Source organism: Typopeltis vanoorti, chromosome 11, assembly GCF_054136105.1.
Source record: "Typopeltis vanoorti isolate ZY-2024b chromosome 11, IOZ_Tvanoo_1.0, whole genome shotgun sequence".
NCBI lineage: Eukaryota > Metazoa > Arthropoda > Arachnida > Uropygi > Thelyphonidae > Typopeltis > Typopeltis vanoorti.
In genome coordinates this window covers 27,590,804-27,615,382 of record NC_143559.1, presented here as the reverse complement: position 1 = coordinate 27,615,382, position 24,579 = coordinate 27,590,804, and the positions used below count along the sequence as shown (strand labels likewise).

The 24,579-nt window shown below is 35.6% G+C and overlaps 1 protein-coding gene across 8 annotated transcripts in view; it reads right to left on the bottom strand.

Moving 5' to 3' along the window:
* LOC150101398 (protein phosphatase 1 regulatory subunit 36) overlaps positions 1-24,579 on the bottom strand; it is a 237,822-nt gene that overhangs the window by 114,169 nt on the left and 99,074 nt on the right. For all 8 annotated transcript variants that reach the window (XM_090400614.1, XM_090400617.1, XM_090400618.1 and 5 more), the window contains one exon: positions 19,109-19,151. In XM_090400614.1, coding sequence (XP_090256740.1) covers positions 19,109-19,151 — 43 coding nt within the window. The remainder of the gene's footprint in view (positions 1-19,108; positions 19,152-24,579) is intronic.

Below are 24,579 nucleotides of genomic sequence, written 5' to 3'. Positions count from 1 at the left end.
GAGCTATTCTTTTCCACTAAACTAGTGGAAAAGAATAGCTCTTTTCCACTAGTTTAAAAACAATAATTAACTTAAATCTCCTAGAACCATGTTCAAAAAAGGACTCACAGCAGGTAAATAAAAGAAAAGGACTTGACACTATACACCACTTAAATAATCTAAACCATGTCATTGCCTACAATGATGGCTCATCTGATGAAGCTCTCAACCAAGGAGGAGCAGAGGTTTTTATAACTCTACCTGGAGGCGAGGAAATGCAAATCAAACCCACAGCTGGAAAAATAGCTTTAAACTTTTGCTTGTGAACTAACAGCCATGCAAGCAGCTCTCATGTTCTATCTCTCTAATCCAGTAATAAATATTACAGAAGGAATAACCATCTACAGCAACTCAAAATCTGCACTTGAAGCATTAAAAAATAGAAAAACAAAACTCACAAAGGAAATTCATGAAGAACTGTACACTGCAATGGATACAATGCTCATGTAAATATTGAAGGCAATGAGAGAGCAGACAGACTAACCAAAGACGCAAGATACTTACCTCAAAAATTACACCCACTGTCACTAACTGATGCAAACTGTGTCGCAAAAATAAGACTGGTAAAACAAACTATCAAGAAGAAGAATGAAATCAATGAAATAAATGAAAATAGAGAAACGACCACAATCATCACAAGGCTAAGGACAGAACACTTTAAAGGCATGAAAATTCATCCAGACGGTACTAAAAGTTATGAAACATGCAACAACTGTAAGGGGCAAACTAACAACTGCCCATATCTATTCTTGTCCAGCAATTGCCACTGCTCTACAGAAAATTGACAATAACCCTACAGAAAAGCTCTACTCCATCAAAGTTCAAGAGATTGCCAAAGCAGTTCTACAGGCCCACGGTCATATCTAAAAGCTCTTCAGTGGACTCGACAACAACTACTTGAGAATTTTTTTTTTTCAACATTAATGCCACCAATGAGTTGCTGTATGGTATCTCAGTATTAGTATCATGGGTGAGCTAAGAGTTGAATAATCTGGGAACCCTACTCTAAAGACCAAACATGGATGATCTTTTTCAAAGTGGAGGTCTTACTGAGACAAAGAAATTCATCTACAAATTAAAGATTCTTAAATGCCAATGAGATTAAGTTCCATTTTCAATAAAGCTGAATGTCTGTAGCAAATTCACAGGGAACCGAAAAATAGTTTCTTATACTGGATAGTTACTATAGTGAACCTTCTACCTTCTTTATAATGGCTAGATCTGCACAAGGTAGTGACAAGGGACTGCCCATGGCTAAGCCATCAAGTTGTTCATACATTATATTATTTACTTTAAAGTAGTTTGATTTGAGACAATGGCAGAAAAGCTGAGCAATGTCGTGAATAGAGATTTTCTATGATCTTAATCACCTCTTCAACTGGTACATTCGTGAATAATGACACTACGTCTAGGCTTGCAAGTATGTCTGTAATTGAGATGTTGATACCTTTTAATCTTTCACTGAAATGCTTAGAATTCCTTATAAAAGAGTCGGATTTCTTTATCTTCTCTTTCAACACACTGGCTAGGTGTTTGGCTAGTAGGTATGTTGGAGAATTTCTGCCGTCCACGATCGGGCAGAGCAGAACTCCAACTTTATGAATTTTTGGTACACCATATAAGCGTGGTGGTAATGGATGTAGAGATTTTAGATTTCACTGTAATTCCAGAGGCCATCTAGTCAAATTACTTATTAACAGATTTATCTCTTTGTGGTTTTTCATGGTTGGATCTAATATATGATATCTACATCTAATATATGATAGGTGGACGTGTCAGAAACTAAATCACCGATCTTCATTATGTAATCTTTGGTATTCATAATAACTGTTGAGTTGCCTCTGTCTGCTTTTAGGATGATAATGTCTTTGTTCTTTCTTAAGTTTAAGAGCGCTCTTCTTTCAGAGGAGGTAATATTACATTTCGGTGGTTTTGAGGTAGAGAGGATGACGGTGCTTTTCAATCTTATGTCATTTGCTACTGTCTCTGAAAATGAAGCAAGTCCTTTTTCAATGTTGCTTATGAAATCTATTTTGGGGATGTGATTTGGAGCTATTGCAAAGTTGAAACCTTTTTTTTAATATGTCCGATTCCTGTTTAGAAAGAGTGTGGTCCAAAAGGTTGAAAATAACTTTATCATCCAAGAGACATGGTCTAGAGTTGCACTTCCTTTGATAAAGTCTATTGAATTTTTTAATTTGTGATTCTTTACTAGATTGAAAAACTTTGTTGTAACTATTTTGTACCATGCGTTCAATAATGTTCCAAATGTTATTATCTATGTTATTAGAGATGTCATCGAAAAGATCTAAGCATTTGAGGTCTATTTTGTTCAGTATAATAAAATTAGTTTAATCCTTTATCCAAGTGTGAGCAAACAAAGTTTGTGCCTGAAAGTATCTTCAGGACTGGGGTAAGGTGGTACAACACCAGGACAACTCGTTGCAAAGGTGGAGCAAGATACCAACACTCCTATCTCAGTATCTCCTATAATACAAAACACATCTCCTAGAGGATATGTCTTATGTTATGCATTAAGGGAAGGGCCACTACCCAGACTAGTTTCGACCTTTATTGAGGTCTCTTCAGTGGGAGCCAGGCCCAAGTGGAGATACCAGGCAGAAGCATTAGCAGGTCATCTCTACCTATAGGATTATAGGACTATAGCATTATAGGAGATACTGAGATAGCAGTGTTGGTAGCTTGCTCCAACTTTGCAACAAGTTGCCCTGGTGTTGTACCACCTTACCCCAGTCCTGAAGATACTTTCAGGCACAAACTTTGTTTGCTCACACTTGGATAAAGGATTAAACTAATTTTATTATACTCTAACCAAGTGAAAAATAAACTTTCAACATCTTTATCTAAATCCAGAGTAATTTATTAAAAAAGGGTGGCACACCATTTGGCAACTCCTATAGGTAGAGATGACCTGCTAATGCTTCTGCCTGGTATCTCCACTTGGGCCTGGCTCCCACTGAAGAGACCTCAATAAAGGTCAAAGCTAGTCTGGGTAGTGGCCCTTCCCTTAATGCATAACATTAGACATATCCGCAAGGAGATGTGTTTTGCATTATATGAGATACTGAGATAGGAGTGTTGGTAGCTTGCTCTGCCTTTGCAACGAGTTGCCCTGGTGTTGTACCACCTTACCCCAGTCCTGAAGATACTTTCAGGCGCAAACTTTGTTTGCTCACACTTGGATAAAGGATTAAACTAATTTTATTATACTCTAACCAAGTGAAAAATAAACTTTCAACATCAATATTTTGTTCAGTACGTATCTGACATGCTGGATTCTTTCATGTAGTAAGGCTAAAGAGGTTTTAAAGTAAATCTGTTTCGCTCTTATAGATTTTATCTGCTCTTTAATGATTAGGAACTTAGGAATGATATTAAACTGTCTGCATCTTTTAAGGAAGGTTAGGTGGTTAAGCAATCTTGCTTTTTTTGCATTTTAGTTTTTCAAAAGAATGTACCTTGTGCTTTGTATATCCATTAGATTACTCATTGTAACTGTTAATATTTGGTCCCTTTACATTAAGTATGAGAAATTTTCTATTGGATTTATTAGTGGACCATAATTCTTTAGAAATATATACAATCGTCAACAAGTTTCACCAGCTTAAGTCTGTCTGGCTTCTTCAGGACAAGAAATGGGTACACTAACGTTAAAATGCTAAAAAAAAGAATGAAGTAACAAAAGTTAAATTAAATTTGAAATGACACGATCAACAAACAATGACTAAGACTCCACGCTCTATGCTCTTGATGTTACGCATCATTTCAATTTTAATTTAACTGTTGTCACTTCATTCTTTTTTTAGCATTTAACGTTAGTATACCCATTTCTTGTCCTGAAGAAGCAAGACAGACTTAAGCTGGCAAAACTTGTCGGTGACTGAACATATTTATGAAGAACTATGGTCCACTAATAAATCCAAAAGAAAATTTCTCATGCATATTTTTACTTGTTCTATAATTTTCCATCCAGGATGGAGCTGGTGTTTTCAATGTTCCTGCCCATTTTCAATGTTGGTCTTTTGATTATTAATTTTCATGTCAAATTTGTTGCTGCATTTCAAGTATGAAATCCTACAGATTTATACTGGATTTATTTATTATTATTATTATTTTCTTGATCTCTACTGAGTTACAAGACTTGTCATGGGATCTCACCCCTAATACAAAATCAATACAAAGTTTATTGTACTATTCCTTAAACTTATTCAGGTTTACGCTTTCATGACTCTTTCAGGCAATGCATTCCATGCATTTACCACTCTCGATGTAAAAAAATTATTTCTTACCCTTTTACTCATTACTTCCTTTCGTAACTTCCAGGGATGGCCACTTATCGTTGTTCCTTTACCTCATTCTACCATCTCAAAAATCTCTTCGGTGCTAATCCGATAATAACTCTTTAACATCTTAAATGTCTCCATCATATCCCACACCTTTGCCTTCTATACACCAAACTGTGCAGTCTACAAGCCCTCAGCCTAGCTCATAATCAACATTGTACAGTTCCAATATCATTTTTGTTATCTGTCTCTGTACCCACCCCAAGATTACTTCATAGCCTTCTAATTCTAGTGACAAGATCTGAGCACTAAAATCCAGATACTTCTAAATTTTTAGGAAATGACAACGTAAACTAAATTATTAATTATAAAAACTTAAATTAATAACTACCTACATTTTGGCATGGGGTGTATGAGGTGTTGAGGAGAGATAGTACCTCTCCACTTGGACGGTCATACGTAACTGTGGCTCAGATGGATTGGTTCTCACTGGACACCCAACTCTCACTTATGGCTCCAAGAAGCTGATAAACTGATAGCTGCCACACCCTGGTAAACTGTGTCGACCCACAGGCTAAACTAAGTGAGGGTAGCCAGATATGGCAATCTCAAGCAGCGACTGTATTCGGTGAATTGGCTGTAAACAGCGTCTGTACTCCATGTTAGGAGCAGCTGAATTCAGGTCAAGGAATGGTGGTTGACACTTGACGAAACTTAACCATTGAAACCGAATGAACTCTAACCAACCTAAAGATACATGCTGGCTCGACTGTCGCCCGATCAAACAAGGGTCGTGCCCACTATTAGGGAACCAAGATAGTGAAGGCAAAAAATATGCTATTGGAACAAAACATTATCTAGTAGATAGGAAAAACATAACAAGCATATGAACATGGAATGTAAGAACTCTTCACCAGGAAGGAGCATTGGAAATATTACTGCATGAATTAGACAACTACTGATGGGAAGTGATTGGACTCTGCGAAACTAGATGGACTGGAAAAGGAGAATTCCACCATGGGCAGTACAAAATCTTAACTTCAGGCAGGGAGGACAACAAACACCAAGAAGGAGTAGCACTTATATTAAAACCAAAGGCTCAAAACTCTATTGTCCTACAATCCTATCTCACCTAGGATAATTAAAGAAAGATTTAAAACATCAATCGGATCACTGACTATTATTCAAATATACTCACCAACTTTGACATCATCAGAAGAAGACATTGAGAAGTTCTATATAGATTTGCAAAAAGCAGTACAGCAGACATCAAGTCAAGATCTCCTAATTGTAATGGGGTACTTAAACGCAAAAGACTGGGATACCTGGCTAAGAGTAATCGAAAAGTTTGGGTATGGAGAAAGCAATGAACGTGGCAAAAGACTGCTAAACTTCTGCTCAAATAATAGATTAACAATAACCAACACTCTCTTTAAACATCCAAAACCCCAAAGAAAATGGACATGGATATCACCAGATATACAAACCAAGAATATGATAGACTATATTATTGTAAACCAAAGATGGAAATCAAGTATCCTAAATTGCAGATCCTTTTCTGCAGATTGTGGATAAGCTAGTATTAGCAAACCTAAGAATAAAGTTAAAATCTGAAAGCACTTTTAGAATCAAAAGGAGACTGAATGTAAAAAACTACAAGAAAACAATATTCTAAGAAAATATCAACTAGAACTAGATAAAAAACTGAAGGAACTACCAAAAACAGAATATAAACATCGAAGAACATTGGTGCAAATTAAAGGAAATAATATTAAAATCGGCAGAAAACACAATAGGTTACACAGAAGAGAAAGTAAAAAAGTTAAGCAATCAAAGGAAAAGCATGAAACTAAAACAGAACTATAACAGAAATGAATATAATAGATTAACCAGAGAAATTAGAAAACTAGTTAAAAGAGACAAGAATAACTGGTTAGAAGAAAAATGCAAAATGGCAGAAAAGCTATCAAAAGAAAATAACCTTCATGGATTATATAAACAAATAGACCAAATTAGTAAGACACGGACAACAAAAATTATAATGATCAAAAACAAAGAGGGACAACTAAATGAAAATAAAACAAAAAGAAGGACAGATGGGAAGAATACTTCAGAGATTTATATAATAAAAACAGCTCCCAGGATATTACTATTCCAGTCACTGAAATGGAAGAGGAAACAAATATTTTTACCAAAGAAATAATAGTACACAGCATAGAAAAACTCAAAACAAGGAAAGCACCTGGCATTCATCAAATACATGCTTCTTAAAAGAAGGAAAGGAACAACTTTTGGAACCATTAAAAACATTATTTGAGAGGATCTACAAAAACGAAGCAGTGCCTACTGATTGGACCAAATCAATTATAACTCCTATATACAAAAAAGGAGATAAAACAAAATGCAATAATTACAGAGGCGTTAGCCTCCTCAGTATTCCAAGTAAGGTTTTTATGAAAGTACTCCAAAAACAAATTAAGCCATATATAGAACTAGCACTAGGAGAAGAACAAGCAGGTTTCAGACCAAGACGAAGCACAACTGATCGACTATTCACCTTAAGACAGCTAATAGAAAAGACACTAGCGTACAACCAAAGTTGCTACATAAATTTTATAGACTTTCATCAGGCATTTGATTCAATCCATAGATGAGAACTATGGAAAACTATGGAAGATTTTGGAATTCCCAACAAAACAATAAGAATAATAAAGAATCTGTATGAGAAATCTGAAAGTGCAGTATGAATGGAGGACAACTTAACCAACTGGTTCCACACAGAGAGCGGAGTAAGACAGGGATGCAATCTGTCACCAGACCTGTTCAGTCTTACACTGGAGGAATCAACCAATAAGGCCTTAAACAATGAAGACTCCAGGATCAAAATATATGGGGAAAATGTAACAAATTTAAAATTTGCAGATGACAATGCATTACTTTCAAGCACAGAAGAACATCTACAGTGAATTTCTGATAAAATAAAAGAGGAGTGTATAAAATCTGGATTAAATATAGACAAAACAAAAATTATGCAAATAGGAAAAAGAAGCACCAATCTGAAAATTGAAATTGATAGTAAGAATCTAGGCCAGGTAGAAAACTTCAGCTACCTTGGAGGAGTTGTTGAGTACAATGGTGAAATTACAAAAGATATAAACAGACAAATCAGTCAAGCATCCCAAACTTTTGGACGACTTAATAAAATATGGAAGTCAAGAGACATCAAACAAGTAACAAAAGTAAGAATCTATGAAACAATGGTCCTCCCAATACTCTTGTATGGAAGTGAATGCTGGAATCTCAAAAAGGCTGAAAAGAAAAAATATTAGTTACTGAAATGGGTTGGCTAAGAAGATTACTTGGAGTATCTCTGCTGGATTGACTGAAGACATAAGGAAACGACTAAAACAAGAAATAACAATAATAGACAAAATCCAAGAAAGAAGACTGCGATGGTTTGGCCACGTGACCAGAATGGTAACAGAAAGACTACCATCTAAAGCCCTAAATACGATGGAAGGTAAAAGATCCAAAGGACGGCAAAGAATTAGATAGATAGACAAAATAAAAGAGGACCTGAAAACCAAATCACAACAAGCGACACCAAACTGGACAGATTTGTTCAGACTCTCCCGGTACAGACAGAAGCGGAAAAAGTTCATTCGGCCTCATCATCATCATCCACATAGATGATGGAAGAGAGAAGAAGAAAAGACATTTTGGCAATGTTACATTGCCATCTTCAGAGATCACAAAACAATGATAATGATACATGCATGCAGGCACTCACACTAAGCAAATGATGCTGAAGAAAGGCAACTGAAGTAAGTCCTAGAGTCCTAAAGGTGTCCCCCCCCCCCCAGTGGGCTAAATTGGGTTGTCTTGGCTGTTGGGCTGACAATCTTAGAATGTAAGCTTCCCAAATTTGGGGCAGTCTCGTGCACCCAAATTTGTTGAGGTTTGGGAAGTTTTTCAGGGCTGAGGTTGATTCAAGGAATAATCTTTCGTACTTGTGCTTGCTATAGTGTAATAAAGTAGTCTTCTTACAGCATATTCTGTGGTAGGTATCCAATGCATGGCAGCAAGTCCTGAGTGGCTGTAATGGTGGAACCGGATGTAGTCCTTGTGTTTGGAAATCCTGATATTGGCTGTCCTGCCTGTTTGGCCATAGCAGGACAGTTTACAACTGCAAGGGACCTGGTATATTCCTGGTAGGTCTAGGAGTATATCATCTACATAAAGTAAAGAGCTAGTTGAATATCTCTAATTTTGATATCAGGCCTAATGCCATTTTATTTCCTCATGTGATCCATATAGATGATAAATAACAGATAATGTGCACCCTTGTTTCAAACATGATTTGACATCAAACCATATTTCTGTACCTCCTTCAATTTTAACTGCTGACTTACAACTCAAATACAGACTCTCCATGGCTAAATATAATGTTTTGTTTACAGCAAATAACTGTAGTGCTGTGAACAGCTTTTCTCTTTGCACTTATTTCTATGCCTTTTTCATAGATATACAAACTTGAATATGGATCATTATATTTCCATAATTTTCAAACCATATGTCTTAAAGTGAAAATCTGATCCTGACAAGTTCTATTTCACCTGAACCCTTCTACTTATCCAAGTTTTCCTTCTACAATTTTTCTCAGCCTCTTCTCAAGTATGTGCTTGATTATATCTCCATGGAATACTCATTTGAAATTCCTTTGCTAATTTTCATATCCAAGTTTTTATAGATGAGTTCTATGAGAATTCTATTCCAATTATATGGATTGTGACCCTCTGACTAGCTTTCTGAGTTATGCAGCGAAGTCACTGTACAACTTTTATACCTCCATATTCCCTCCACTGGGTGGTGATTCGGTGGCAAGTTTGTGACAGAAAGCTCCCAGTTCAGATAAGTTTTTTGACTATAATTAATTGTGGATATTTATATCCGCAAATAAGCATTGTGGTAGAAGGTGTGCACTTTCAGTGTTTATAGTATTTGGGCTTGTTTGAATGAGTTTGTTTATAAAATTATTAAACAGAGCGAGGTCCGCTCACTAACCAGTACTAAAAGCATGATGGTGGCAGCTTTGTCTATACAAGAGTTAAATTTTGATTTTAGTCGTTTTGTGATTATGTGAGGTGTGCTATATGTATTTGCTGGATTATGTAGATAATGTAGAGAAGAATGAGTGCTCATCTGAAGTGCTCAAGAAAGATGCTGTAAAAGAGCAGCAAATGAGTAATAAAAAAAGAGTTATGAAAATGTGAAGAAGCAATCTGCTGAATAAGACAATCGATAGTAGAATGAATGAGGTAAGCGATAAAAATGTAGCAAAACTCAGGAGTACTGACTGGTGCAAATGTGGTAAATGGCATGGCAGAGTGTAGTAAGACAGAGGAAGATGCAAAAGATGGTGGAATGGTAGAAGAACAAATGAGGAATGATAAGGAAGATAACACAAATGATATGAACATGAGTGAGGATATCAGAAAATAATTGATAAGGTTGAGGAATGAATTAAGGCATGTGCAGATGAGATAGGTCATTTAGAGAGGTGATTGGTAGCTGGAGGGTGTAAGAAGGAAGGTGGCAGATGAGTCATTGCAGTGGAATGGTGGAAAGTGGTGTAGTGCTGTATGGGGACTCTAAAACAAAAGATGTGAAAAAGGAACAGGCATCAAAAGATTGTATGAGAGGAACAGCGATAGGAAAAATGAATGAGGCTGTGAGAGAGGAAACACAGAAGAATTGACTGTGCTAGTTGGAAAAAATGACTCTCAAGGAAGTGTGAATGAGGTAGCGCATGAATTGAGAGTGTTGCTAGAGATAGTGAAGCAAAAAAGCATGAGATGGAGAATTATGAGTGTATTATTGAGGTATGATAGTAGAAAGCTGAGGAGAAGAATGATGATTATGAACTGCATGACAAGTAGAATGTGCAAGAAGAGAGGACTTCGGTTTGTTGACGTGTGGAATAAATTTGAAGGTAAAAAAGAGCTGTTTGCTACAGATGGTGAACATTTGAGTAAGAGCAGTAAGTGAAGCTGGATAGATTGTTGATGAGAGGAGAGCATATAGCCAGTCAGGGAAATGAAAACTAGACGGTGGGACCGTGAGTGTAAGATACCAAAATTGGTGTCAGATAAGGGACAAAGGAAAACATGATAGGGATGGCCCTAATGGGATCAACAAAGCTACTGTGCTTATACACCAACTCAATAAGTATTAGGAATAAGGGTGCAGAGTTTGTGGCGTGATACAGTTAGTCAACCCACAAATCATTGGTATCAGTGAGACATAGTTAACAGAGAATGACATGCTCATGGGATCATATTTGAAAAGTGATCATATTTCAAAAAGACAAAAAAGATTAAAGAGGAAGTTGGGTATTATTGCCGATTTCATAACAGGTATTTCCTCTCAATGTGGAACTTAAAGTAAGCAATAATAATAATGGCTTTGAGACCATTTGATGTGGGGATGAGGTTAGCACAAATTTTAGATATTTAGTGGAATGTTGCTTTAGGCCAGAGAATACAGAGGGAGATGATTCTGAAATGTTCAGACAGACGAGACTGGTGATAATGGGTTACTAACTATGGAAGTATTGACCGCAGCAGGAAATATTGTGTGTAATAAGGAGATCAATTGCTTGAGCTACTCAGGAACAATTATCTTATGAAGCATATAGTTGAAGTAGCAAGTGGGACTCGAGTGTTAGATTTAATAATATCATCTCATACAGTGATAATATAAGATGTCACCACAATGCCACCAACTGGGGAGAGTGATCATGTTGCTTTAATGTAGGGAGTGGTTAGCCATGTACAAGCTTTGTGGAACAAGAGATGTGTGTGGAATTACAAAGCAGGGGACCATGATAAATTGAGAAAACAGATTAATGTGCAATTGCTCAATCAGTTGAAAGGAAGATAAATCAGTAGTGCCTGGGAATTGGTCCAGAATCAATTACTTATGGCAATGTCAGATTGTATTCCTAAGGTTCAGAGGATAAATAAAGTAGGAGGGAGTGAAATGGATGAATCATGGAATTATGCAGGAACCTCTGAGAAAGAGGATGTTATACAGGAGATATACATAACAGGGTACGCAATGTCGGGAGGTTCTGATGTGTTGTTATTACAAGAGGATTTTGAACAGGTTGGTGCACTGAGCTGAAGAATGGGGATGTCATTTCAATATTCATAAGTGTAAAGTTATGCACTTCGGCCAGAGAAGGGAATAAGGTTTTACCACATTGGAGGAACTTTGCTTCAGGAGGTGGAAGAAGCAAGGGATTTGGGATTCTCGGTGGACAAGGAACTGAAGTTCAGGGGACACATTGCAAAAGTTGTAAGGGTTATCCAAAAAACTGCCACTATAACATGAAGAACACCGACATGTATGGATAAGGAGGTGACAGTTCCACTCTATAAGATACTAACTAGGCCTTGTTTGGGTTGCTGTGCACAGATCTGGTCACCTGGCTATACTGGTGATAGGAAAACAATGGAAAGAGTGCAGAGATAAATAAGCCAAGCAAATAGCTAAGACCATCTGAGGACTATGGAATATTGAGTATGAGGACAGACTGAGGGAATGTCTTCAGAGATTGGCAGATAGGAGGAGGGGTGATAATTAGTGTATAAGTAATAATACGTGTAAGCTGGTAAGAGGAGCCTGCCAAATAGATACAGGAAAATTACTGCACAGGATAATGGGTGATGCAAATACAAGCGGTCATCCCTGGAAACTGTACAAAATCATATGAATAAAGAGGTGAAAAAGATTTTTTTGCTTGGTGGGTTGTGACGAGTGGAATGCATTGACAGAGTGGGTAGTAAGTGCTCCAACAGTGAATGTGTTCAGGCAAGCTATAATAGTTATTATGGTCTGCGAGTGTTTGACCTCCAGCAGTAAGTTTTCAGGCTCTATGGAGGCTTGGAAGTAATGCTAATCCAGTTACAATACCATATTTCACGTTTATGACTGCTTTTTCTGCCTCAATTATTAATGCTCATGACTGCATTTCAATTGAATATTTTCTACCATTTTTTTGCACCTGCTCTGTATAATACTCCATCCATTTCTAAGCTTTTTCAACAGCCTGGAGGGCATTTTGCTATCATCTTGATATTTATCTTTTATATTCTTATCAGTCTTTTTGTGACTTGACTTTGATTTGTATCATTAATATAATTGCATAACTTAGTCCTGCTACACACAGATTCTCACCATTTCTCCTATCATAATCTAATTTCCCTGACTCTCTATATTATTAAGAATATCAATATGTAATTTCTCCAGAATCCTGATACCAAATGTATTCAAGTGCAGGCCATACCTCATAACTAAATCCTTCTTTCCTTCAAATTCAGTCCATGCATCCAAAAACTCTCACACTATCTTTCTACACAGACTATGCATCGAATCATATATGATTCGATGCTTTCAATAGCACATATCCAGTGATGGGTGATGTAAGCTAAGCACCTCAGCTGTTGATCTTGAGTAGAAGAATCCAGAGTGGTGGGCCTCTATGAGGGTGGTCTGAAAAGTTCTTGACCATAGATGGCAACACTATTGGCAAAATTTTTTTTTCTAAGTTGGTACATCTGTCATAAGAATCCATGTGAAATTGCAAGTCATTCTATCATGTAGTTTGTTTTATACAGCTGTCAAAAGTGTTGCCTGTATCTCTTGAAATGGATAAAATTGAGTATCGTGTGGTTATAAAATTTTTTGTAAAAGAAGGTTTAACACCAAAAGAAATTCATTCGAAGTTCATAAAAGTTTATGGGCACTCTTCTCCTTCTTTTTCAACAATTAAGAAATGAGGCTGCCAAGTTTAAAGTTTAAACGTGGCCATACCAGCCTTTAAGATGATCCACGTGAAGGACATCCAAAAAGTGAAACAACACCAGAATCATTGATCAAGTGCACAATATGGTATTGGATGACCTGCGAGTCAAAGTGCGTGAAACTGCTGAGACTATAAGCATTTCAAAACACGTGTAGAATATATTTTGCATGAAGAACTGCATATGAAAAAGTTTTGCCAAGATGGGTTCAGCGCTTGCTCACAGCAGATCAAAAACACACTCAGATGAAAATCTCTGAACAGTGCTTGGAGCATTTTAACAAGAATAAAACTGATTTTGTGTGTCGATTTATTACTATGGATGAGACTTGGATTCACCATTACATACCAGAATCCAAACAGCAGTCAAAACAGTGGACAGAAGCTGATTGTTCAGTTCCATCAGCAGGAAGGGTCATGGATTCGGTGTTTTGGGATGCTAAAGGCAATTTGTTTATTAATTATCTTGAAAAGGGTAAAACAATAACTAGGGAATATTATTCCAATCTTTTAACCAGACTAGACAAAAAAATTCGTGAGAAAAGACCCTGTTTGCAGAAAAAAAATATCATCTTTCATTAGGACCATGCACCTGCCCACAAAGGTGTTTTGGCAGTGGAAAAATTAAGGGATCTGCACTATGAATTGTTGGAACATCCACCCTATTCCCCAGATTTGGCTCCCTCTGACTTCTATCTCTTCCCAAAAGTAAAAACTTCCTCACTGGTCAGCATTTTTCTTTGAATCAAGAGGTGATTGCAGCTGTAGAGGGGTATTTTGCAGATCTTACTGAGAACCACTACAGGGACGGGATAATGGTGCTGGAGCATCGCTGGAATAAATGTATTAGTCTTAAGGAAGATTATGTTGAAAAATAAAAATAATTTTGAAATTATAAATTCGTTTTTTCATTGTTAGGCTGAGAACTTGTTACACTACCTCATACCGTGCCATTCTGCCCATGTTTGCAATATGTCTCTTGACTTCAAATTCCTGAACACCGTCTTCCTCAAATATTTAATCCTATCAGTGATGATGGAAGGGACTGTGTTGATTGTTTTTGTAGTACAAAAACAATCAACACTGTTGTACCTAGTAACAGCAGCTGAAAATATCTATCTATAAATGGGGTGACTGTAGGCCTCCAACTATTGAGAGTGATCATACAATTTTCACTTCATTCGTCTTATGGTTGACAGTATTAAACATCATCATCTAATATTTGACAGCATTAAATATTAGCAAGTTAATATATTTCAGGGATGGATTTCAAACACATTAGAAGGGATGATATCAAGAAAAGAAGAAGAGGACAACTCAAATATACATTATTAGAAGATATACTTAGAATTAAGAAGAATATGTTACATGATGTTGAAGAGAAAAGACAGAAATAGGAAACCTTGAAAAAGGAACTCATCATAGTAGCAGGGATAGTCCCTTAGAATGATGATGATGAGTTAATATATTAAGTATATATGATGAGTTAAGATATTAAGTATGAATATGTAAGGTTCTGTGATTTAGCAGTTTTGTAGACATCTTCCAGTATTGAGACCACACGTTTTAAGATAAATAACAAATTTAGCAAAACTAAACAAATGTAAGCTGTCAAATTGCATCTGGAGGGGTATTAGCAAAAAATTGTACAAAAAAAAAAAAAAAAAAAAGACTACAAACAATTAATTACACATATTAGATGTTATCAGAACTTCACAACTGGTATATATAAATAAGTAACCAGAATATAAACACATTACTTTAATTACTGTATACATGTTGAAAGAATGCTAGTTGCTGCTGTCACATTCCATAGCGGGGGGTAACCAACTACGCATCCTTTTGGAGCCAAAATAATTAATAATTCCAATAAGACTTAAGAGAGCAGCAACCTTTGATCGATGCGATGGAACGGGAGTGAGTGTGCGCATGGTGAGGTTGTAATGAGCTTGTAAAAACTGCTTTTTTTTTACGAATCAAGATAATTTTAAGGAGCTTACTAAGAAAATGGATACAAGGAAGGCCTCTACTAGTAAATAAGTAACTAAAATTATTGTGTTTCGACTTTAAAATTGTTCTAATTGTTCAAAGTAAACTTCATTTAATGTGTTTTGAATTAAACTTTTTTTATTGCAGTAATTTTTGTTAACCCTGTTTTTCTCTCTCTCTCCCCTCTCTCTTTTTTTTTTTTTTTTTTATTTTGTTCCTCATTTTTGGTTGTCTCCTCTTTTCTTTTTGTTTATTTTTTCCTGGTAGATCATGAAGAGCAGCGTGACACGTGGACGTGAACTGCATGCAGCTCACGACCCACGTTAAAGCCACCCCTGTTCTATAGCATCACACATCTTGTATCCAGGATCCACAACAGATAGATTAAGCACAGGATTAAGCTTTGTTTTTGTTACAATGTGCGGGGATCTGCAGCATTTCCAAGGCCTTCTTGAACTTTCTAGTAAAACAATTATTATCAATATAAGGCATTTTTGTTTGTCACCAAACTACTTGATGGCTTGTGGTAGTTGTATGGGATGCCAAACCTGATTTATGCTGTCTTCTTTTTTTCAACATTTCTTACATGTTCAGACATGCAGATTCCCCCCCCCCTCTACCATCCCATCCCATCTGGCCTACATAACAAATGCCACAGGAGCACTGAATCTCATAAATGCCTGTTATTTTCATGGAATGATTCAGAGGTTTTGGTGGATGTAAGAATCTGGAGATTTTATGCAATGTTAAAAAAGCTACTTTAATGATGTGCTCACAGAGCAACACGTTTTAAATTTGTAGTTGAAAGTGTTGAAAAATACTTTTACAACACTTCCGATATATTAATCGGTCTGTAGTTTGCTACCTCTGTCTTGGAGCTACCTTTATGCAATGATACTATCTTATGCTCTTTTCACTCCCTTGGAACTTTGCCAGAGCTGACACTTAGATTGAACAACTGTTAAATTGTGAATGAAGATATTTATAATTAATTATACTTCATTCATAATTAACATGATCTACCATATCATAAGCAGGACTTATTTAAATTTATTTTGTTGGTCTCTTGCTTATAAAATGTTATTCATGTAATTCCTTTTGAGTTTTGTTAGTTAATTTTATTTATGTAATTTTAGGGTATATCATAGACATGAAAAGGCTCTGTATTAAAGTGTCATTTATTTTATTTGCTTTATTCCTTTAATAATAATATGAGAACCTGTGATGTATGTAATTTTAATATATCCAGAAGATTCCTTATCATTTGATTGGTTGTTGTGAGAAATCATGCAAATTTCTCCTAGCACGTGTTGGAGCGTGACCTACTATATACCAAGGGAAAAGCAAGTTCGAGGTGAGCTAAACTGGTGAGAACCAGTTACTGGTGGGAAAAAGGAAGGAGTGGACATGAAAACAAAAGCAAAATGGAGAAACGAGTGGGGGAGTAGAGAGAACGGTAGCTAGAGACTGAAGGGGGATTCTGACATGCCGAAAACGGAATAGAAAGGACCGGGAATCGCTTGACATTTTAACTTACTTTTTTCAGAGTTGGATTTCTATCAAAACTTCCCAACGCCTAGCAGTAGAAAAGTGCAGGACATAGGAAAACACGAATAAGAAAAGGAAGAAATGGATAGATAATTTAAACCAAGTGCATAAAGATTATTTCTCCCGAGTCTATAAATAAGGTGCAGAAATAGAAGAATCTTTTAAGTTAGTGTTACTACAAAGTAAAATTCAGTAAGGACTTTAAAGATGTTGTTCAATCCCCTTATGATGTGATGAAGCTATATCCTGGTAAGATTACCTTTACTATACTTAGTGAGAAGTAACGAAAATTAATTCTGCCGAAAATAATTTATTCCTAGTTGCTGTATTCAGCGAGTCAAGATTTAATGTGTGATATGCTAAGACTTTTCCCTCTTCAAGTGACAAATGCTGTACATGGCAGGAATTTGATGATGATGATGATGGTGTTCATTGACTAAACAAGAATACTGAGAAGCCTATTTGTTGTAATTTAGGAATCTTGAACTTACAAGAACTAAATTTGATTGACTGAGAATTACAAATGAATGTCTGATGGTTCATGAGTTGTATTCTTTCTGAATACCTTGAACTGATTTGATATTTAAAATGTTTTGAGATGTAACCTTGGTCAAAATGAAGTTATGATAGACGTTCTTTGTAACAAGAAGAATAAGATCTGTTAATATAGTTTTTAATTATAAATTTTAAGCTCAGCTGAGTAGTATAATAGTATCTTAATGAGAGTTTTATATTCGTTTAATTATAAAGTCCCTGTTGGAATACCGTGTTATGATGCAATTTATGTGACACTGCATTAAATAACTTTATTTGAATTGAATCTTGTATTTGCCTGATTTTTTTCATTGCACCACTCATTAAAATAATTCGAATCTTAGTGGGAACCCTATATAATAAAGAGAATCTCAGCCTAAAATCAGTTTTATAATAATCTGGTACAGTTGAAGGTTGATTTATCAAAGTTGCTCATGCAATTCAGAACATGGAGTGGCGCAGTATACCATAAATTTTCTTCATGTTTGGATGATATGTCAGCCTACAACTAATTAAATACTAACGAGAGAGAGAGTTATAAGACGATAAAACATAACTGAGCCGAAGTGACGATCCAACACAACATTGCCAGGGGCAATGCCAATTCTCTTGCACATTCACATTGAATGTGGTCTGATATGCCATCTAGTCCCAGTGCTATGTTAACATTCATATTTTTTAATATGCTGAACACCTGTTCATCTACCTGATGTTACAATGATGTGCATCTTTGTAACATCAGCAACTGTAAAATCACCACCTGGATGATACACCTTTGTAAAATGATCACTCAACAACTAAACTATTTCTTTTGGTTCGGTCACCTTCTCATGAGCATTGTTTATAGTCATTCTACCATAGTCATTTTTCCTCTTATTTGCTACATAATGAATAAACTCTTATGAGTTTTTTTTTTTTTACTTTGGCCTATTTGGCTAATTCTCTCTCATAATCTGATTTGGCCTTCTTTACCATACTAGTCACCCTCCTTGCTTGCACTTTGTACTGCTCATGAGCATGCTGATCAATTTTCTCTTTATATTTCCTCCACAATATTTTCTTTTTTTTGCAGCTCTTGCTTTATATCCCTACTCATCCACTTAATTCCAACTTGGTTTATCCTTCTGACCTTGGATATGCAGTCTGATACTGCTACTCTCAAACAATCTCTGACCACTTGCCATGCACTACTAACATTCTCTTCTTGTAGCTTCTCAATACATTACTTCCCAAAACTTTGGGACTGGCATGGAATCACAACAGTTAAGATTTGAAAAATGTCATAAACTTTCACAAGTTTCAAGAAACAAATGATTAAATTTAAATCCTCTGGAGTGAAGGAATTTTGATTTGATTCCAAAGTATGATACCATGCAAAATACAATACCATTGATACCAAACCTGTGTCTGGTATCAATGGCATGGTAAGCAAGCCCAGACTTTTCAGATTCTAAAAATATGATGTAGTACTGATGTTCTTGGATTCTAATCTCAGCAGTCTGTTTCTTGAAACTTGTGAAACTGTATCGTCTAAATCTTACCCACTATGACTATATGCCAGCATCAAAGTTTAGGGAAGTAATCACATAAGAACATGCTATGTGACTTGTGGCTCAGGTTTTGAATGTTGTTTGTCATCAGATCTCCGCTGTCCTTGATGATGTCCTTATAGCATAAGATGAAATTATATTAGAGTTAAATTCTAATTTTTATTTGTTAAACAAATATGCCTACTACACATATTCCTTTAAAACACCTAACTTACAGTAACTAAATCTTTTATTAAATACTTGAATTTACATATTGCAAAAAAAAAAAAAAGAAATACCTCATATAAAATTCTGTCCTGTTGGGAAGATGACAAAATAGTTCTGAAATAAAAAAATAAAACAAACAAGTGTTTAAAGAAGATAACTTAAATGAAAATTTGTATTTTATATTTCTAAAATCCATAACTAAAATAATATTTTTATAAAATATTATAAAATAATTATTTTATAATATAAAATAATTATTAAAATAATCAGCAAAAAATTTCTTTCTTCATACTGATTTAAGTTAAATGACAGATACCTGAAAAGTTGAATAATCTGATATGCAGAAATATATGTGACTGTAGGTGACTAATAACAACTCAAAAATCATGATTACTTCGTGCTGATTCTATTCTTTTGCATTTGTGGTTGTTTAATGAAGTCCATTACATTTCTTTACTTTTTAAGATGATTTGTTTTTAAATTTTTCTTTCTTTGTTTGTTTAAAAAGAAAATTCTTATGGTTTATTTCTATTTTTATTTATTTATTTTGTATGAAAAAATAATTCTTGTGAGCCTCCATAGGTCAGTCAGTTTAACAAAGCCTTTTGGATGGAGTGGCCTAGGTTCAAATTTCCATCTGGGATGTGAAGAATTCATCAGGACTTTTCAACTGAAGTTTAGTTAGCTGGTGTCATGCAGAGTTGGCAGGGTTTTCCCCTGCAAGAGACCCAAACTGGCCAGGAGAACACACGCATGTTGAAGATGTTTCCCCTTGAACATCCTGCAGTGCATATAAGTTAGCCTACTTTATAGACAGACTGATATATCAGTTAACATCAGCCTTGAAGAACACAACATTTACATCCTGATCATCTGTGTGGCAATGGAAAATATACAGATGATTGTGGGATTGGCAGAACATTCTCCGCATACTCTTCACAAAGGATTACATGAAGAAAAATGTCTATATTACATAGAAATAGTTATAGGTCTGAGTGACTATTATTATAATCAGCATCAGCTATGAAGCACTCTCCCAGCCTCAACAATTATGATTGCATTAATTTACCAGTGAGCTCAGAGGATGTCATTTTGATTCAAGGCTCGGAGGATGACATAGAGAGTGTCATGTAAGTACATTAGTTCATAGTTAAATTCTGAATTGTTTTCACAATTACTTAGTTCAGTGAAATGTGCCTGTCACAATTATAATTGTGCTCTGACAATACTGGGTGGAAAACTGGAGAAATATTAGTAAGTTAATGTAATGTATTTTTTCCTCTCTTGGTGTTGTCTATACCAGCGCTTCCCAAACTGTGGGCCGCAGCCCCCTTGGGGCCGTAGGTTTTGTTGAGGGGGGCCGTGAAATAATGAAAAGAAATTTAAAATGTTTTAAGACTAAGTAGATTTTTTTTATTTTAAAAGAAGCGTATTTCACTTTTATTATTTCTTTTTTGTTATTTTTTTATATTTTAATGGAAAAATTCACACATTGGTGTTGGTTCACAAACTTTGCTTCCTATGTATTTCAGCGCTTAATGAATATTAGTAAATATTGCTTATTCGTATGTTTCATTTCAAAGCAGTGGTTAATTGTATTTACTTCGAATGCTCTCCAGGGAAGCTCCAAATCTTCCTGTCCCTTTCATCACATGTTCGTAATCAGGGACTGTTGATACTGACTTTATATACATATCAAAACTCGTTTTATATTATCATTGTCATCCGAGCTAGTTTTCTGTTACCAATAAAAGTTTCGCATATACTTCACACATGAAAAAAAAGCTTAAACAAGTTCATGTGGGGAGATAGTAACTTGCTTGCAGCGGTAAACAACACCTCCCTAACAGCCTGTAGAGGCAATAAAAACAAGTACTTTTATTATGCCAGTGAATAAGGTATGAGGAGTCTGTGTAATATTTCTCAACAAATAGTGCAATTAGAGACAACTGGGATAAAAACATACTAATTAATGAATCACATGTCCCCTCATACAGAAACTATGCTGTATAGACTGAAACAAAACCATATGTTGCATGGGCAAACACAGTATCTAACTAAAAACTATTGTTATTAATTAGATGTGTGTGAGTTCGATTTCCCAAGGCAGCAATAAAATTCAACCGAACGTGTTAAAATTCGTGAGTGTTAAAACTAAGTAATATATATATATATATATATATATATATATATATATAACGAATGTTATGGAAGTTTCACATATGGAATTCGGTTGAAGAGAGTTAGCATTTCAACTCAATTGTCAGCTATGCTTTTATCTTTCGGTTGCACGATCTTTTGTTAATACCACACCAATCATATGCACGTTTTAATAACCTGCCTTTGTTGTCTGTTTCGTGTTAGGCTTAATTACCGTAAAGGGAGAAAATTCACAAAAGAGAAAAATGTTCCTGGTACGGGGGTTCCCTTATTCAGGTAATATTCACTAATTTCATGTTATCAGTCTGTGGCGTGCCAGTATCGATAAGTGGTGATATTATTTGATCTATTCTACGTTAAAAAAATTAATCCTGAGGTGGATAAATGGCTGATAAAAAATATAAAAAAAATCCCCACGAACAATCAGAAACAGACTCAAAAAAAAGGACAATATTTCATATTTTACCAGAACAGCCTGCATCGTCTTCAGAACCAAACGGTAAGAGGCAAAAAATGTAATATATGCATTTGATTTTTGCAATATTCGCTGTGTATGTTTTGTATTGAATATAAATACAATAAATATTATTATAATATATCTCTCTATTACGATTTTTTTTTCCAGGGGGGGCTGTGAAATATTTTAATTTTTGCAAAGGGGGGCCCTGACATCCAGAAGTTTGGGAAGCACTGGTCTATACCATTAAGCATTATTATGAAAAATGAATGACACTTAAGCCTTTCCATACATAACAGCATGTTATATTTGTGGGACAAAAAACTGATGACACTAGGGATCTTGAAGTTATGGTGGACAGGGAATTGAACAAAAGTCACATTGCAAAAATTGCAAACAACTCAGAGAATAACTGTGATGTTAAAACAAACATTGATGGGCAAGGTGAAGTCATTTTGCCTCATTACAAGTCCTTGATACACCGTATCTGGACTACTGTGTGCAGATTTGGTCTCCTGGGTTCAGAGGGGATTAAGAAGCTGTGGAAAGGGTGCAAAGAATTGCAACAGAAATGATATCAGGATTGAAGAATTTAGATTACGAGGAGAGACTGAAAGTACATGGACTGCAGACAACAGGAGAAAGAGGAGTAACATAATAGAGGACTATAAAATTCTGAAAGAATGTTGCCACCTTCATGATATTTATCTTCTATATTCTAACCAAAGTCTTCCCTTGACTTCTGTCCAGGTCTCTTACATTTTTCTCTGAGCTCTTTTGCTATGAATTTTCAGTATGCTTTCTACTTCTCCAGGACTTCTTCTGAATTATATAAAATACTTCTTGTGTCCAGCATGATGTTCTTATTTTTCTATCCATACAGACAAATTCACCACATGCCTCTTCAACTGAATCAGTCAATGTTTTCTTCAGTTTTGCCAGTGAGACTCCAAGATTTGGTTCTTATTTTCAAACTGTTTCATATTTTCTTGAATAATGTTTGTATAGTTGTGTCTACAGTTTGCCTGTAAAAGCTGCTCAACTTTAATTCTTTTTCAAAACTTGAAGTCTCATTAGTTAGCTGATGAAATACGATTTCATCAGCTAACTCCCAAATTGGCCCATCCTTGTTTATTCATTACCCAGTGGATACCTACCAGTGGTGGCTCATAAGAATTTGTAGTGGTGGGGGCTGCAATGTTACCAGCCCAAACTGCACGTAAATCATACATTATCCCCATTAGGTAGCAGTTTGGTGCAGTCTGTAATGAATGCAGATCCAGCATTGAGTATACTAGCTGCATACTGATACCAGCCCTAGCCCGCACAGCAAATTGATTATTACAAAATATAACTATTGCTACAAAATTAATTATATAAAATAGTATCGAGTGGTATTGTATTACAAACAAGAAAATAATCGTTTTTAGATCTGTTTTAACAACAGCATTAATTGGTGTTGTTTGTGCTTGTGTAATAGCAATGTTACACAAGTTTGGGCTGCAATGCCCAAAACTGCACGTAAATCATGCGTTATCCCTGCTAGATGGTGGTTTGGTGTGGTTTGCATTGGATGCAGCTCCAGTGTTCAGTATACTTGCCAGTACTGATACTAGCCCTAGTCTGCACAGCACATTGACTATTGCAAAATACAACTATTGCTACAAAATGAATTATATAAACTACTATTGAGCGATATTGTATTACAAACAAGAAAATAATGGTTTTTAGATAAATATATAAAAATTTAAGAAAGGCGATAATAAAACAGGTACTTTCATTTTATACTGGAGGGGCTGCAGCCCTTATGGATGAGCCACCACTGATACCCACTACTGCATATTATTGTCACCACATGAAGGTGGGGATTGGCATTAGGTCTGAAGCTCTAGCTGGCTTTTACTTTTAAGTGACCGCTAAGGCAATATCAATACTGATAATGTTTTTCTTATAATTATGCTCAATGATCAAATGCTGAAAACAGCAATAAAATAAATAACCCTTTGCCCTTTGTTTTGAGGTAAAAAATAAATAAAATAAAATTATTTTATTATTATTTTGTGACACCTCCAAAGAGTCCAAAGACTTATCAAGGGAGGATACCTACTCTATAACTCACCACCACTAATATTTTTTGTCTCTAAATTGTGTGTGCTCTGAAGGTCAATTTCTCTATATGCAGAATGAAAAACCAGAGTTTACGGGAGAAAAAATCCTGCTGCCTCAATATGAAATCGGATCTCCCAACTGTGCTACAGAGGTGTTTAATTATTAATTAAATTTGGTTCCGAAAAGATGAAAGAAAAGAGCATTTTTCTTTTATGGGACATGAAGAAGAAGAAAATACTGCATATTATTGTTATTATTATTACTATTTATTACTAAATCACTTAAGGAATTGACAATTTATATAAGAATATAAATTAAATTAGACTTTAATAAATATTTCCGATATTTTTAGGCAACGTCATGTTGCCATTTTCAAAGGAACTTACAATAAAGACGTGCACGTAGGCACTACAACACAGTAACTGAGAATGAAGTGAGGAAGCTATTGTTCTCCTAAAAGTCCTGATGGTGCCCCCTAGCAGGCTATGTAGGCCTTTGGGCTGAAGGTCTGGTGATGTAAGCCTCCCAAATTCGGGGAAGTCTCATGCAACCAAATTTGGTGAGGTTTGGAGAGTTTCTTAGGGCTGAGGCTGATTCCATGAATAGTCTTTCGAATTTGAACTTGCTACGGTGTATTATTGTAGCTTTCTTCCACCACATTCTGTAGCATGTATCCAGAGCATGGTCTGCAAGCCCCGAGTGGCTGTACTTGTGAAACCAGATGTAGTCCTTGTGTTCCGAAATTCTGATATTTGCTGTCCTGCCTGTTTGGTCAAAGTCAGACAGTTTACAGCTGCAAGGGACCTGGTATACACC